The following is a 15,833-nucleotide window of genomic DNA, read 5'->3' as shown; positions in this document are numbered from 1 at the left end:
AATGAAAGAGAACTGGTATTAAAGTTAAGTACCATTGATAAATCAATAATATTTAATCAATAAATCCATTATCCAATGATATGGGCGATTCCATGAATTGAAATTAAATGCCTATTTTTGGCATGTCCTTTTTCTCATCAGCTTCATGCTTTTAAGCATTAAAGAGTAGAGAACAATCTTTCAATATTACCATTACGTCAAAGCCTCAAAGAATGTTGGCTTGGTTACCACAAAAAAATGACATGTTCAGCAAGGCTAAAAAAGACTACATTACTCTGATGAACAAAGGGCGTAAAAAAGCGTAATTTAATTAACCGTGGAATCACCCATATTGATATCCCTGATATCACTTAGTGTTAAATTGTTATAATAAAAAATAAAATAGAAAAATCTGCCACATGCAGTGATATTTGACTTCCAGTGAAAAATTTTACTTTTAAAGAAGAAATTTCTGTTGTAGGCTACAATCCAGGAAAAAAAAATAGTTGGCACCACATTTGCACTAAACAATGGAAATGTGTGCCCAATTAAAATTGGAGAGGCAAGTGAAACATGCATGTAATATATGTGAAGTACAGACTCCCCCCTATATCTCACCCTTCCCCACTCCCCATCTTTCACATCTTTCAATGTTGGAGGGTCTCACGGACCTGTTGACAACATGGCTTGGTCCAACATTGAATTGGGGGAGCGGGGGCAGAGATATACCAAAATACAGGCAAAGTGTGCCAACCTTTTTTTCCTGGATTGTAGCTTGTCAATTGTATCACTATCAATAATGTTTAAATAATTTCTACAGTGTTTTAACAGATACCCTCCAGTGTTTAGATAATGATGTATGTGTGGTAGGCATATTTGGAGTGAGTGATGGCAACAAGGCAAAGATATTACCACTTAATAATGTCATTGGAAGAACACTGTTTCAGGTATGTACATACTACTGTATTAAGGGGTACTACACCCCTGTGGTAAATTTGTGACTATTTTTGCAGTTTTCTCAAAAAATAATAACACACTGGTTATCAAAATTATGTATATTATTGGGGCAAGGAATCCAATTACTACACTGAAATTTCAGTGACTCAAGACAAGCGGTTTAGTATACATGTATGATAGGAAACGAGGTACATGCTAGCTGTACCTTATTTCTTATCATAAATAACAAACCACTTGTCTTGGGTCACTGAAATTTCAGTGTAGTAATTGGATTCCTTGCCCCTATAATATACATAACTTTTGTTACCACTGTGTTATTAGTTTTTGAGAAAAACGCAAAAATAGGCACAAATTTATCGAGGGGTGTAGTACCCCCTTAAACTATAATATTTTGCAGTAAACCTTTGACGAGCGTGACTACCATGATGTTGCAAATTCGGAGCTAACAACGCGTACGGCACACAGTTCATTCATAAATTTTCACTCGGCAACAGCAGATCGCCTCAATCAAGTGCATCCAACGCAGCAAATACACGATGTATGCTTAAAATATGTGCTCGTCAAAGGTTTACTGCAACTGATTATACTTGTGCATGTATACATGTAATAAGCACCCTTCCCTAGCAAGCACCCTTCGGTTGAACCAGGAGGGTGAAAGTGCATGTGACACGATCTGGTCCATGGAGGCCAAAGGCAGCAAATTTGAAATTGAGATAAAGGTAAAACTATGGTGTTAAAAACCCATAAAATACATAAGAAAATAGACATCACAAAACTTCATTACTTTAGAATCAGTATGCTAGACCTTTAGTGTTTTCAGTATAATGTGATGCGATCAATCAAAATCAGTCTGAACTCAGAAATATAAAATTTTGAGCTTCTTATCGGATAGAAAAAAGCATTTACAAAGCTGCTCACATTTTACAGAAAACCCTATTGAAATTGAATAACCTGTTCCAAAGATATGAACAATCAAAGTGTTTCCAAAACAAAAGGAAATGTTTCCTTTGTTTGGCTATACATGTATCTCAAAATCTATATTTGCGAGTTCCGACTGATTTTGCTTGATCTTATCACATATAATACTACTACTAGCCTAATGTTTGTATAAGGTAATAATTATGGTAACTCAATTGTCAAAAATGGCACCATGGACCTGATCGTGTCACATGATATAATCAATGTGAGGTCAGTGGGCACAAACAAGGGTGACATAAGATACATTATTCGGCCATTTTATAATTATAACACATGGTCTACTCTGCCGACGATTTAGTAATTGAGCAAAAATTTAACAAATTGAAATTTTTACCTACCTACCTGTATTAGCCACCAGGTAAATAATATTAGGCCTAAAAAAATTGTTTGATTGGCGTAACATGGAAAAAAAATAGGGTAGGTGGGTCGCTATATTTTTTTTTTTTTTTTTACACACATTTTAAGCTGAAAATCTTAAATTTTAATCTTTTTTGATTTTTTGATTCATTTTTTGCAAAACAATAAGAAAAAAAGTCTAGGGTCGGGCCTATTTTTAGGGTCGGTCGGGTTACGCCAATCAAACTATTTTTTTAGGCCTTAGAGAGAGTACCTTAGTGACCTAATCATTCCCCTATGAACTCTAACCCTCCTGCAATATAACACTTATTGTCTGGGCCTAAGATACATCATCTTGAATTGTGATGTAATTTCAGTCGCCTTTTCCTAATTCATAAACGTTCCCTGGTTGAACTCTCTGTTGAACTTTTCCATTTAAATGCTAATTAATGCAGATTAAATGCAGTCTAGATGCCAAGTATATATATTCTGCAGTGTCATGTGGTATTTCTTGAGGGAAATACACTCTTTTCACCTTTTTTATTTTAATAATTATATAGCTCTATGTTTTGGCTTGTTTCGGGACAAAATGTACAATTTTTCAAATGTAGATATTTTAAGTTCAAATAGAAATTAAAAATATATTGAATTCTGGGTGGACCTCAACACTGACCCCTATTACCTGCCATTTCTATTTTTATCATAGGATGCTGCTAATGGGGTACAAACAAATCAAGCTGACCATACCAAGGTATGTACATTTCGTATTTGATGTAATTTAATTGACCTTTTCCATAAATCCCATAAGCCTTTGGGGGTAGATCTAAGATGTCGTCATTTGACGTCACGCCAATTATGAAATGGACAGTAATGATGTGTGCATCGGCGTGACAATATCTTGGGTCTACTCGCAAATTGATGTTTGTAGGATAAAAGTGCCATGTATATTGGATGATACATCTATACCCAAACTACACTAAGCCAAAAAAGAAACATATAATTTTTCACAAGGTCGTATCTTAAAATCCTGTCGATCAAAATTAACTAAAATTACACACAGGATTGCCTCAATACTCTACTCTAAACACATGTCAGTAACCAAGCAGTTGTCCAACTGACACAATAGCAAAATGCACTGATATGGAACAGCTTCCAGGACCACATTCACAGCCCTATTGGCACCTAGCAAACGAAATCTGTGAAAATGGCATCTTGAATCACAGGTCACAAACTTACAAACAGATCACAAACTTACCAGGATCATCATGTCACATGTCCAAACAATTAACCGTGCGCTTGCACGCATGCTGTGCACCTGCTTCTCATGCTTCCAACCAAGTTCCTGATGATATCCTGGGGAAGATTGCCCCATGCTTCCCGTTACTAAAGGACTTCATTATTTGTTTGGACATGTGACATGATGATCCTGGTAAGTTTGTTTTGACTCTCTTTAATGTTTTTAACTTAATGTTGTTAAAATTGTTGGCTGTGACCTGTGATTCAAGATGCCATTCTCACAGATTTCTTTTGCTGGGTGCCAATAGGGCTGCGAATGTGGTCTAGGAAGTTGTTCCATATCAGTGCATTTTGCGGTTGTGTCAGTTGGCCCACTGATTGGTTACTGATATGTGTTTAGAGTAGAGTATTGAGGCAACCCTGTGTGTAATTTTAGTTTATTTTGATGGACAGGATTTTAAGATATGACCTTGTGAAAAATTATAAGTTTCTTTTTTGGCATAGTGTACAATGTACAAGGAGGTTGATATAAATGATCTTGCCCAAGATTTTGCATTGATAGTGATCAAATCAAATTGTATTTAGTTGGATCTTATTCTTTGTTAATATTGACATTTTTTTACAGTTATATTTCTTGATTTCATTTGCAGCAGTGTTACATAGAATGCTACTACGACCAGGAAGAAAACATTGTGTATTTACACCTAGTCTCCGTTTATGATGTCACAACCATGATTAGACTGTGTCGCAGGATACAGCACAATATGTCACATTCAGTAAGTGCTTAGACTGTGTCTTAAGGGCAGGCTCACTGGGCAGAGTTATAGCTAATTTTAGTAGCTGACTGTGTGTAAGGAGAGAGATTAAGAGATGAATTCGCCCATGTAGGGAGATTAAGAGATGAATTTGTCTGTGGTGTAGCTGTTCTCCATCCTTATACACAGCTACAGCACAGTAGAATTCATCTCTTATTTAATCACCCCACATGGACTAATTCATATCTCTTACTGTTCTCTCAGGTAAAAAACACAACATCCTGGTTGTAGTTGTGCATTTTTGTGATTTCAAAGATTTTTGTACCGCCAGTGACCAATACATGTAACTTAGTGCCGGTCGGGATTCGGGAAGACTCTGTGCCGGATTTCCCCGACCAGCGCCGACCGGCGTTGCTAGAACACTGTCACTGGGTCTGGTAACTAAGAGAACTTCATTGATCATCATGTTAGTTTTCATATGTTAGATTTATACTATTATTTTTAAAACTTGTGATAATTTGAAAGTTTAAGAGTGTCTAATTTGTCCAAAAAAATTAATTTGAAATGTTTACACTCTGTAAGACAACACGAGACATGATTTTTATAATGCGAGGATCAAAAAAAAATTATGCAAGCCCAAGAAATCATGATTTGAATGACTTTATGGAGGATGGACAAACTGAAATATGTGATGCGTTCAAGCAAAATGAGCCATTTGTCAGGCAAAATCAAACTTCAGATTTTAAGTTCATTATTGACCGTTTTACTGTTTTAGTTGACCAGATTTGCAAAATAAGGCCATAGCAACACACATTTGGACTCTTTGAACCCCCAGTGGACTGTAGAAGTCTGGTAAATGTTTTAAAGGTCAAATTAGGGCAGGCTATGTTATTCAAATGAAGGGCAAACCTCAATTTCTAGCTAAGACTTTACCTGGGTACACAGGTAATCTCACCTTGTCATGATTACCTAGCTCTCATTGGGCTATTCCATTTAAAATCCACACTACCCCTGTGGAAGATTTTGGAAATATCTTCCACAGGGGGAGTATGAATTTCAAATGTAATTGGTCAGGGTTAATCGTTTTGAGACCCCTACACCCCTCTGTATTATGGCTTCACCTATATCTTCCACAACTGGAATGAGTACTTCAAATGGAAGTTACTATCTATTCTATTTCAAACTCATACTCCCTCTGTGGAAGTTCTTAGCTAAATCTTCCACAGGGGTAGAGTGGATTTTAAATGGAATAGCCCAATTTTGTCTTAGCAGCCAATTATATATGACCAGATGAGATTACCCAAATACCCATGTATCAAATGTGAACTCCGTAATTTGGTAATCAAGACATACAATTAATTTCCTTCCTCTGTTTACACCAGGAATGCCATCAGTTATGGAAAAGTGAGGAAAACCAATTTGCAAGAGCCTTGTTATATATGTTCACTATTTGCCATGTTGTATTGGTAAGTAAATGTAATTGTTTTTTCTCAAAACATTGCTTAAAGGGATATTTCGTGATCCACAGCCTCATCACCCCCACTTTTCTAAAAAGAAAAAAGTTGAGATTTTTATACCACTGGGAACCTCTGGCTACATAATGTTTATGTACAAAACATTTCTTGCAGAATTATTCGTTTAGCAAAAATGTGGTCAAATTTGAATTACGTTCTGGTACACCAGAACGAAATTACAACACAGTGGCCTATATGGAGCAGTGTAATACACATAATCATGCATATCTACTGAAAATGTTATAAAAAGATATTGCTATAGTTTGATCAGCTCATAATCAGCCAGTATAGTTAAGTTTTTACCACTACGTAGAAAAGTAGACCTACATTTAGAGTGATGTAGTTGACAGGCTCTACTTTGTGAAAAAGTAGAGCCCAGTTGATGTGGATTTTGTGTGAACCGAGAGCTACTTGAAACCAACCAAGAGTAAACTTTAGTCTAGTCTACATAAAACAATTGCATTGTGTGTAAAACATGTAGACCAGGTAATGGAATACTTGTGTTGTGAAGTATTTTTAACAAAATTGTGGTAAAATTGATATTCAGGGGTACTTTCTCCCATTTTGCCATAAAAATACCCACTTGATTGCTTTTCCTCATAAAAAAATACACCTGTTTGGTTCAAATTTTCGAATTATGATCAAGGTCCTTATCCCAAATTAAAATCCACACTACCCCTGTGGAAGATTTTTGAAATACCTTCCACAGGGGGAGTATGAATTTCAAATGGAACGAACATATTAGGCAGCTCCATACAAACCTTGCCCTCCCCCTGTGGAAGATTTGGGTTGAATCTTTCAGAGAATGTATGAAATTCAAATGGAGCTACCTAATATGTTCATTCCATTTGAAATTCATACTCCCTGTGGAAGATATTTCCAAAATCTACTACAGGGGTAGTGTGAATTTTCAATGGAATAGCCCAATACTCGGGCTGATACTCTGGCCACTGCAAATGTTATTAAAGCTCATAATGTGATATTTAATATATTGTCTCACACAGGTCAGCCAGCCAAAATGTCGTTTTGATTTATCGTTGGTGCAGCTATTTCGAGCTCTGGAAAGTACAAGGTAAGAGGTTTACACAGAGAGAAGTTGACTTCAATTGCGACATCGACTTCAGATAGTGACTAAGGATTAGCATAAATTATTTGTCGATGGGGTGTTTACACAGCAGTCGACTTCAAAACAAATTGTGAATTTGACTTTTACATCATTACTTGCACGTGCTTCAAATTACCATTATGAAGTCGACTTCTAATTGCATGTTCATTTACACTGCAAAAGTCGAGTTTAAATTCAACAAATGTTGCTCTGGGTCATCATTAGAAGTCGACTTCTGAAGTCGAGTTCAAAACGCAGTGACCCTGTTTACACATGAAATGGAAGCCGAGTTCAAATTTGACAAAAGTCAACTTCAGACTCTGTAAACGTTGTCTTTGTTACGTACGCAAACTGTTGTGGAAATTTCATTTTGCTAAATCATCAAGCTCAGTTTAGCATATATTTTGAAATTTATTTTCTTGATTTTGTAATAATAATCAGCAAGATTGGTTCTTTAAAACTACCTGTAAATTTGGGCTTGAAGATATGGTATTTCTGTGAGATAAACATGTGTTGGTAACTTGGTTGGTTTGAACATTTATGACTTTCAAAAGTTACAGAGTATACTAGTATGAAAAAGCTGCAGTGATTATTTAGCTACCATAGGCGTAAATCCCAGAGGGATAGGGAATGAATCCCAGCCCAATATTTTGATAAGGGGATGGTCCATACAATCATCCTACATAATACGCCTGTATGTTGGTTTCTGACCAAATTAGCCTCATATTTGGTCATTTTTTGCCCCAAAAGTGCAAATTTTTGTCCGCTTCACACGCCGATGTGTTCCACTTTTGCACCATAATTCACCAGTTTAGCAAAATTTTGGTGTGCTATACACACAATTTGTACCATAACTTAATCTGTTGCCAAAAGGGGCTGGATTCACTATACTTCAAGAAATGTTTCCAACCTCATCCCTACCAATGTCAAAAAGAAATCCCATCCCCACCAATGTCAAAAAGCCTACAGTCACTGTGGGCTTTAGTCACATTCAAGTTAGAGTGACAGTTCTTCACCAAATGAGGATAATTTGGGCTGCAAAGAGTGATATTTTGTTTCTATCCAAGTATAATTTGAATTTGTGTTTGTTTGTACATGCAGGCAGAAGCTGCTGCCTCTGTTATCAGATGAACTAGGTGAATTAGCTGTGAGTAGAGAATGGCAGAACACAGGACGCATGTGTACACCAAGACTCCTATTCATCTGTCAACAGGTAGGTTAACTGAAAAAGGGTGAGAAACTGACCATTATCAGAAATGGGCTATTCCATTTAAAATCCACACTACCCCTGTGGAAGATGTTGTTTAAGTCTTACACAGAGGGCGTACAAGATTCAAATAGAATAGACAGTGGGACAACTTCCATTTGAAAAACTCACTCCAGTTGTGGAAGATATAGGTAAAGCCATAATACAGAGGGAGTATGGGTTTCAAAATTATTACCCCTGACCATTTACATTTGAAAAATATACTCTTGTGGAGGATATTTCCAAAATCTTCAACAGGGGTAGTGCGGATTTCAACTGCAATAGCCCAATAATCAGTGTCTGGTTGAGGTATGGCAAGCATGTTAGTTGCTCGGAATATTTGTACATATAATTTGCATTATTCAATATAGAGTTGTTCTTGGTATCAAGGCTCCTGCTAGCCTTCAAAAACTCTGCGTCCGATCAGACGCACAACTGTAAAACCTGGTCGGGAAATGTGTGTCCCACAAAATTTTTGTGCATCCGTAAAAAATATTATTGTCAAAAACAAATTATGCGAATGCAAATTTGCTGACACTGTACGATAATTTAGAAAGTTGTATTTTTGCTCTCGTGTTTGAGCGAAAGCTTACAGTTGTACACACGTCCCGCTACCGTAAGAATTTTTGTTGAGTGGTTGACCCTGGAAGTTGTGTCGCAAAATGGGAGTGGTTAAATATGAAAGGTGAAAGGTCAATAACTCGTTTACTGATTGGTCCATTGGTCTATATGTTGCTAAAATATTCATTTATGCATGATGCAGGTTTAAAAAATAATAAAAATATTTATTTGATTTCATGGAAAGTAAGCTTATACTTAATTTTAATTTTAATTTGAAATTCTTGTGCGTCCACTCGAATGCAAGGCGTTGATACAACTTGCTGAACAGTGCGTCCAACAATAGAAAATCGCATCCTGGACGCACAGACTTGCCTTAGCGGGAGCCTTGCTTGGTATCATTCAACATACACCTGTATTGTTTACGATCTTCATTTAAATAATTATAATATGCATAAACTTGCATAAATATACTCAGTTTAGCGCTGATGGTGTAAAATATATTAATTCTAAATAAGAGGCCTCTATAGTTTGATCATTCCATCTAATTAAATAGTGTACTTTGATGCATTTCAAGTTTGTTGAAATGTCCAAACAGTAGAGCCTTCTATTTTATTCAATATTTGAATTATATACATCCAAACATTGAACCCATTGCAACTCAACGTGCACATCATTGTGTGTCATTTACTATTTTAACACTATTTTAACACTTTGCCATATGGGCTATACTGATTGCATACATGTATTTTCTGCTTTTGCAGTCCCATCTTGAATCAGAGGATGAAATTACAGACATAGATGTAGACCAAAGAGGAGGCAACAGAGCTAAACATAGGGTAAGACTTTTACTTACTTGAAGGCGTATTTAGTGATTTGCTCATCCGGACGATCATAAAAATCATCAAAATTCAGATTTTGGTACCTATGTCATTGTCATAGATGACCTAACATATCCTGCTAGTGGTTAAGACGAAAGCCATGTATTAAAGACAAAATGAGACATTTTACCTGAATCTGTAATATTTCTATACTTATCAGAGAAATTATACATGTATTTGAATGGGGCTACAACTGTGTCACTACTGCTGTTTTCTTTTTCTTTTTCTAATATCAACAACAAAAAGAAGGCTGCTGGATAAGTAACTTTGCTAAAGAGTTATATATATATATATATATATATATAGATATATATATAAAGAGTTATATGTGACATGATCTGCTTTTTTGAAAATTGAGTTTCTATAATTACGTCAAACTTTAAGCTATCAAATACTGAACATACCAAATATTTAGCATACTTTGTTCTAAAGTTATGAAGTTTTATGATGTCTATTTTCTTATTTTTTCATTGGGTTTTTTTACTCCATATTTTTACCTTGATCTCAATTTCAAATTTGCCGCCTTTGGCCCCCATGGACCAGATCGTGTCACATATGTATGATTGTTTGTATGTGTTTATGTTGACTCACACAAGTATTGTTCAATCACACTTTCTTTTGATTAAAAGACTCAGATATTCTTAACTTAATTAATCAATGTTTTGTTGTGCATTCTGAAGTGAATTTGAGAGAAAGATGTTTTTGGCCTTGAGTCATTTACGACTCGTAACAATATACATGTTATTAATTTTACTTGGCCTTAGTACTTGCTGATTAATGTTGTCTTAATTTGTTATATTCAGAAATTGACACCTATTCAGAGGTTACAGCATAGTTCAGAAGATCAGATTTATAGGATACTGAGAAAAAGCAGGGTGTTAACTAATAATATGTAAGTATGAAATTGTTTTCTCATACAAATCTGAATTATAACATTGTCAAGACAAACTATTGAAGTTGTAGTTCAATTTATAAGAAGTTTTCATTTATGTAAGTTCCATATCACACTTACAGTAACTAATATTCATGCTGTAAGGAGAAAATTCAGTTTTCAAACATTCCTCCCAATATTTTTCTTGCCCCCCTGTTTCCTCCCCAGTAAAAACCCAAAATTGGTTGATTTCCCCATCAATGAAATTCACTTTGTCCCCACCCATCCCCCAGCACCGTTTCTGCCTGTAGATTTGTCCTCTTTTGTTTTTTCACTGCATGTTCATGTCATTAAGTGTGAAAGGATGAGTACAGTTTGTCCACTCTGAAGTACAAAGTGACAACGCGCGCGTATACAGTGGGTAAACAGTGCGCAGTGCTGCGTCTCTGTTGCAGGTATGCGTGCCTTCAAAGTCGGCACAATGTGTGCGTCTGCGTCAGTACTGTAGTCGCTGTGTGTGTATCAAATACGTGACCTGCTACCACGAAATGAGCGCAAAGTCGAAAGTTGGTAGTTTCAAGACATCCTGCCTGGATACTGCATTGGCATTTCTATGTTTCACACGTACCTGCTCAAGCCAATAGTATCTGTGCATGTCCTTTGTGAAAGGGGGCACAATGGAACATTCACAAAGGACATACTACTGGCTTGCACAGGTGCATGGTGAACAAACAACAGCCAACTCATCAGCCAGGTGGTCTCACGACTACCAACTTGCAACTTCACACTCATTTCGTGGTAGCAGGTCACATGGAATTTTGTTCATCGTCAGCTGTATATGCCAAGACATTTACCCACTGATTGAGAGAAACTAATTTTCTAATTTTTTTTCTTCAGATCTCATTGCCTATTCACTCTACCTGCTAACCAACCTTTTGTACACATCATATCTCAATCAAGAACCACAACCAATCCTCTAGATTTTCTGATAGGACAGATCAGTCACGACACTAGTACAGGTATGTCAAGTATCCTCTTCCCTTGTTTGTATGATTATATAAGGCTGGCAGGTAAGTATCATTAATTGATCTCGTACACTTAGAGAATAAACGATAGGAATTTTTATTTTGACTATCCTCTACCGTGTAATAGACGACAGGCAGGTCCAATATTTTGAGTAGGACTACGATAAAAATATTGGACCTGCCTGTCGTCTATCATAGGTAGAGGATAGTCAAAATAAAAATTCCTATCGTTTATTCTCATTCTTAGTCAGTTAAATATTATTTTAATAACTGTAAACTATTTTTTAAAGCAAAAATTAAGTTACCGTCATAAAAACTCCCCTTTTTCTAAAATGAACAAAACTTGTTTACAACTTCACATCTTTTGTTGTGCGTACTGCTAGCACATGCGAGTATTTCGCACTGCGTCTATGATACATACGCGGATTACGCGCACCTCTATGAGCGTGTTCTCAACACTAATGATGATGTGGGGTCGTCCACAGCCTGATAGACGACACCCAAAATCATGCGATTGTCCAATCAGATTATGTGTCTACATAATAGACCACTCCCACTGACTAAGAATTGTATGTAATGTGTTGTTTGTACTGTTTACCCTTGACTGCTCATATCCATAAGTATCAGACTTAAGTCCTGTTTATCAGGGATAGTCTGTGTAACTCAGGAAATGTTCAGAAGTTGTGGGAAAAATCTTCAAAAAGTCACCCAATTGGGCTACCAAATCAAAGGCTTGGCAATCTTGCCTGCTCACTGTTATCAGGCATCAAAAAATACGGGGGCGAACAAAGGTGAACCAGGGCGAAATTTGTTTACAAAAGTACAACAATCGCCCCCATCCAAAAACTAAACATCAGAACTAAAGAATAAAATAATGAATGTGAAATGAAAAATATAACAATAAATAGGCCTAAATAATAGTACATAAATAAATGTAAACTAGATAAATAAAATAATTTGAAACAAGATAGGTAGATTAATAAATACATGTAGTCTATACTACAAGGCCGTAATACTATATTATTATTTTTAATTTACATACAATTTTCTCTGTACAGTTGATTTTCAATGTAAAATAAAGTAGCCCCCTTGAAGCTTAAAAGAGCCCCATTGTAAAACAATACAGGGCGATTTTTATTTAAAAAAAATTGGAAATAGCCCCCTAGAAAAAAAAAATATTTTGACCCCTGACTGTTATTAAGAAGAATGTTACTGGAGTGATTGTTATCATGCCTATTCCATTTTAAATCCACACTACCCCTGTGGAGGATTTTGGAAATATCTTCCACAGGGGAGTATAAATTTTGAAATTCATACTCCCAGTGGGTAGTGTGGATTTTAATAGCCCATATTTTGTATTTGTTGATCAGCGGATCATTTGATATTAATTGATATTGTATTTTGTATCTATGTTACAGGACCAAGCTTGAGCAATTACAAATTCATCAGAGCATCTACCAAGATGTCTAGCGTGTCTGTTATTGATGGGATACCAAAGATAGAAGAAAACTCTATACCTGGTAATGAATAAAATCATATACTCTCAAGCTTAGTTTTCAAGAAATTGTTGTTCAAAAATTCAATGCTTTGCTGCCCACTTCAAACAAATAATGTAATCCGATTGTTCAACTGATACTACAAAGCAAGTCAACGCTGGCTAGCTTTACACTGTACGTGCCCGACTGTCATTCTGGACGCATATGTGACGTGTCATGTCAAAAAGGAGACACTTTTGGGCAGGTTATCAATTTTGAGGTTTTTACATAATCTTAAAATAGAGATATTTTGCTCCCCAACGCCGTTTTCCTCAATGAAATAGGATATTTCTAAGCGAAGATATTGAGTTCGTAAGTTATGGTATTATTAAAATATTATTGACAAAGTTGAGAGTAGGAATTACCTTGAAAAATGTCTCACAAAATACAAGATGCCAGTTATATTCCGGTCAGAAACTATCAGACAATATTTTTAACAATAATAACATCACAAATTCGCAACAATCCCAAATTGTGAAAAAAATCGAAATAGCCAGATTTTTGGCTATTTCTCCATTTACGATCCTGCCCAAAAGTGTCTCCTTTTGACATGACACATCACATATTTTCTCACCAATTTGCAATAGCTGTCGTGAGCCATGTTATACTTTTTACGAGTTGGAAAGAGTGAAATAGTGATATTTAAATCATGATTTCTTTTGTAGGTGAAAGTCTGAAAGGCTTCCTTTGGGATCACATTAAGCTGGTACTTTCACATAAAGGATTTGATGATAATTTATCCAGGAGCGGCTCTGCTGCACACTTTGAGGTATGTCTTTGTCTTCGCTTCAACAATATATTTATCTTATCCTTTTTTAAATTAAAAAACACTGTCACGTTTGGCCCCAAAAGTTTGAAAAATAAATTAAAACAATGGAGATGAAGATGATGTAGAACCTGAAATTTAAGTAATGCGACAAGGTGTATAGAGGCCGTCAGCGTGACGTCATATGCCGCCATCTTGTGGGTACCCGCTGCGATGGTCGTTCGATCTCCATGCGTGAACAGCAAAATCACTGTGTCGATGCGTGATAACAGCTGCGTGGCAAGCTGCGCCCTGCGCATAGTGTCTGACGCATGAACACGCGTATCATTTGTACCCACAAGATGGCGAAAGGCTGACGGCCTCTATTAGTGCATAATCACGAAACTTTTCAAATCTGTTGAAATCTACCATTGTATTCTGTTCATGATTCGTACTGTCAGTTTTGCGTTAAGTAGGTAAAACGCACATTGATTGAATGCCTTTTCCCCCTTTCGACCATACTTGGCATGTATGTTACTTTGGATGAAAGAAGAAATATAAGCCCAGGGGCACCTACCAATTTTTTCCTATAATCAAAGATGGGGGCCAAAATTCCTCTAAATCCTAAATAACTTACATTTTCAGTCTGTAGAATGTTATGGATCTTTTTTAAAATATGGGTCAAAAAGGATCAAAATTTGCGGACTCTTTTTTTTTCAATTTTGACCACAAATTTTGGATATTTTAAGGTATATTTATAAAACAAAGTAAAAAAAAATTGTAAAATTTGAGAATTGTGACTACTGTGACTGTAGTGTATGTAGTGTTGCAAAACTACATAACAAATTACACCAAATTTACATAACTTGTCATGGCCTATTTTGTGATTTAAGATTTTCTCCTAATTATCACAGCTTTTTGTCATGCATTTTCCTAGGTACCCAGTTATAGCAAGTGGTTAGAGGTATCCAGTAAGCTGTATGATTTCTTCCTTGGTGATGGGGATGACGATAGGAAACAGATGACACATTTTAAATCACTGCAGAGTGCACTAGATCTTGATATGAGATTCTCAGAAGCGTAAGTAGTGTACTTGCTATCAATATTGGGCTTATCACAGGAACTGCCTTTGAGGAGAGCAAAAGAAATCGCTCTCCTTAATTGACCGTTCTCTCCTTACATGCTATTGTAAATGCTCTAAACAGCTCTCCTTGAAGGCAACAGAAGAGCTATTTAATGCTCTCCTGCAAATTCCAAAAGACAGTCCCTGTTATCATTGTCCAGCTATGATGTACCCCAAGGCGAGTAAATTAGGCTGACAGACTCAAATTCCTTGGAGATGGTGATGTCAGTGATGATCAAGAAAAGGAGCAGCTTCATGGTAACACTGGTTATGGCTTTGCTTATGTGCGAGAGGTTGCTGGTTCAAAATCAGATAACCTATGATAAAGTTTGTGATACAGTCATACAGTCAGTTTCATCAGTGTTGGCTGCACTTTTTTGTATGTCCTGTAAAAATAACCAGACACTGGTCACATATCCTGGTTGAAGGTTCAGCAGTCTTATTTCCCTGACATTCAGCAGTTCATGCCTAGATATGCTTGATGTAAAAAAAGCCAAACCCCAATTATTAGCACTAGCAAGTTCCAATCTTTTTGAAGATATTACAGTGTCAGTATAACATGCAAGTTCAATGTTTTATACACTTTACTAGAAGATAAATGGCTTGCTATCAAACATTGGAAGTGATTATCTCACATATATCTATAAAGCTGAAGGACTATTAAACCTAACACCCATAAGTACCACAAAATACCATGAGGATAAACACTGCGTATGCATACATCTCATGTGATGCCATGATGCAATCATCCTAAGTCCTATATGCGCATATGCGTGAAACTCCTGTTGCTTCTGGTCGGGGATCATGTGCTTGGCACACGAGGGGTCTAAGGTTCAAATTCCGCATGGAACCTAGTGACTTATTTGTTCATCTTCTCTCCTTTTTCATTTCTTCTTTAAGTTCCGATAGCAAAATACAGTGTTCAGTGTTAGGGTTAATGACTGTTTAGATAATGAAAAAACCTGTTGTACATATCCTACAAAGTATAA

The 15,833-nt window shown here is 36.3% G+C and overlaps 1 protein-coding gene across 1 annotated transcript in view; it reads left to right on the top strand.

Annotated features, from left to right (window-relative positions):
• The window catches only part of LOC140160677 (nonsense-mediated mRNA decay factor SMG8-like), a 45,786-nt gene that overhangs the window by 8,512 nt on the left and 21,441 nt on the right, over positions 1-15,833 (top strand). The window contains 12 exon segments of the mRNA XM_072183961.1: positions 800-926; positions 2,957-3,001; positions 4,137-4,262; positions 5,624-5,707; positions 6,760-6,827; positions 7,962-8,073; positions 9,429-9,503; positions 10,349-10,437; positions 11,314-11,435; positions 12,860-12,961; positions 13,642-13,745; positions 14,659-14,801. Of these exon segments, the coding sequence (XP_072040062.1) occupies positions 800-926; positions 2,957-3,001; positions 4,137-4,262; positions 5,624-5,707; positions 6,760-6,827; positions 7,962-8,073; positions 9,429-9,503; positions 10,349-10,437; positions 11,314-11,435; positions 12,860-12,961; positions 13,642-13,745; positions 14,659-14,801 (1,197 nt within the window).

This window comes from Amphiura filiformis, chromosome 9, assembly GCF_039555335.1.
Source record: "Amphiura filiformis chromosome 9, Afil_fr2py, whole genome shotgun sequence".
In the NCBI taxonomy this organism is placed as follows: domain Eukaryota; kingdom Metazoa; phylum Echinodermata; class Ophiuroidea; order Amphilepidida; family Amphiuridae; genus Amphiura; species Amphiura filiformis.
Note: the sequence above shows the minus strand (reverse complement) of the source record. Positions and strands in the feature narration are given on the sequence as shown.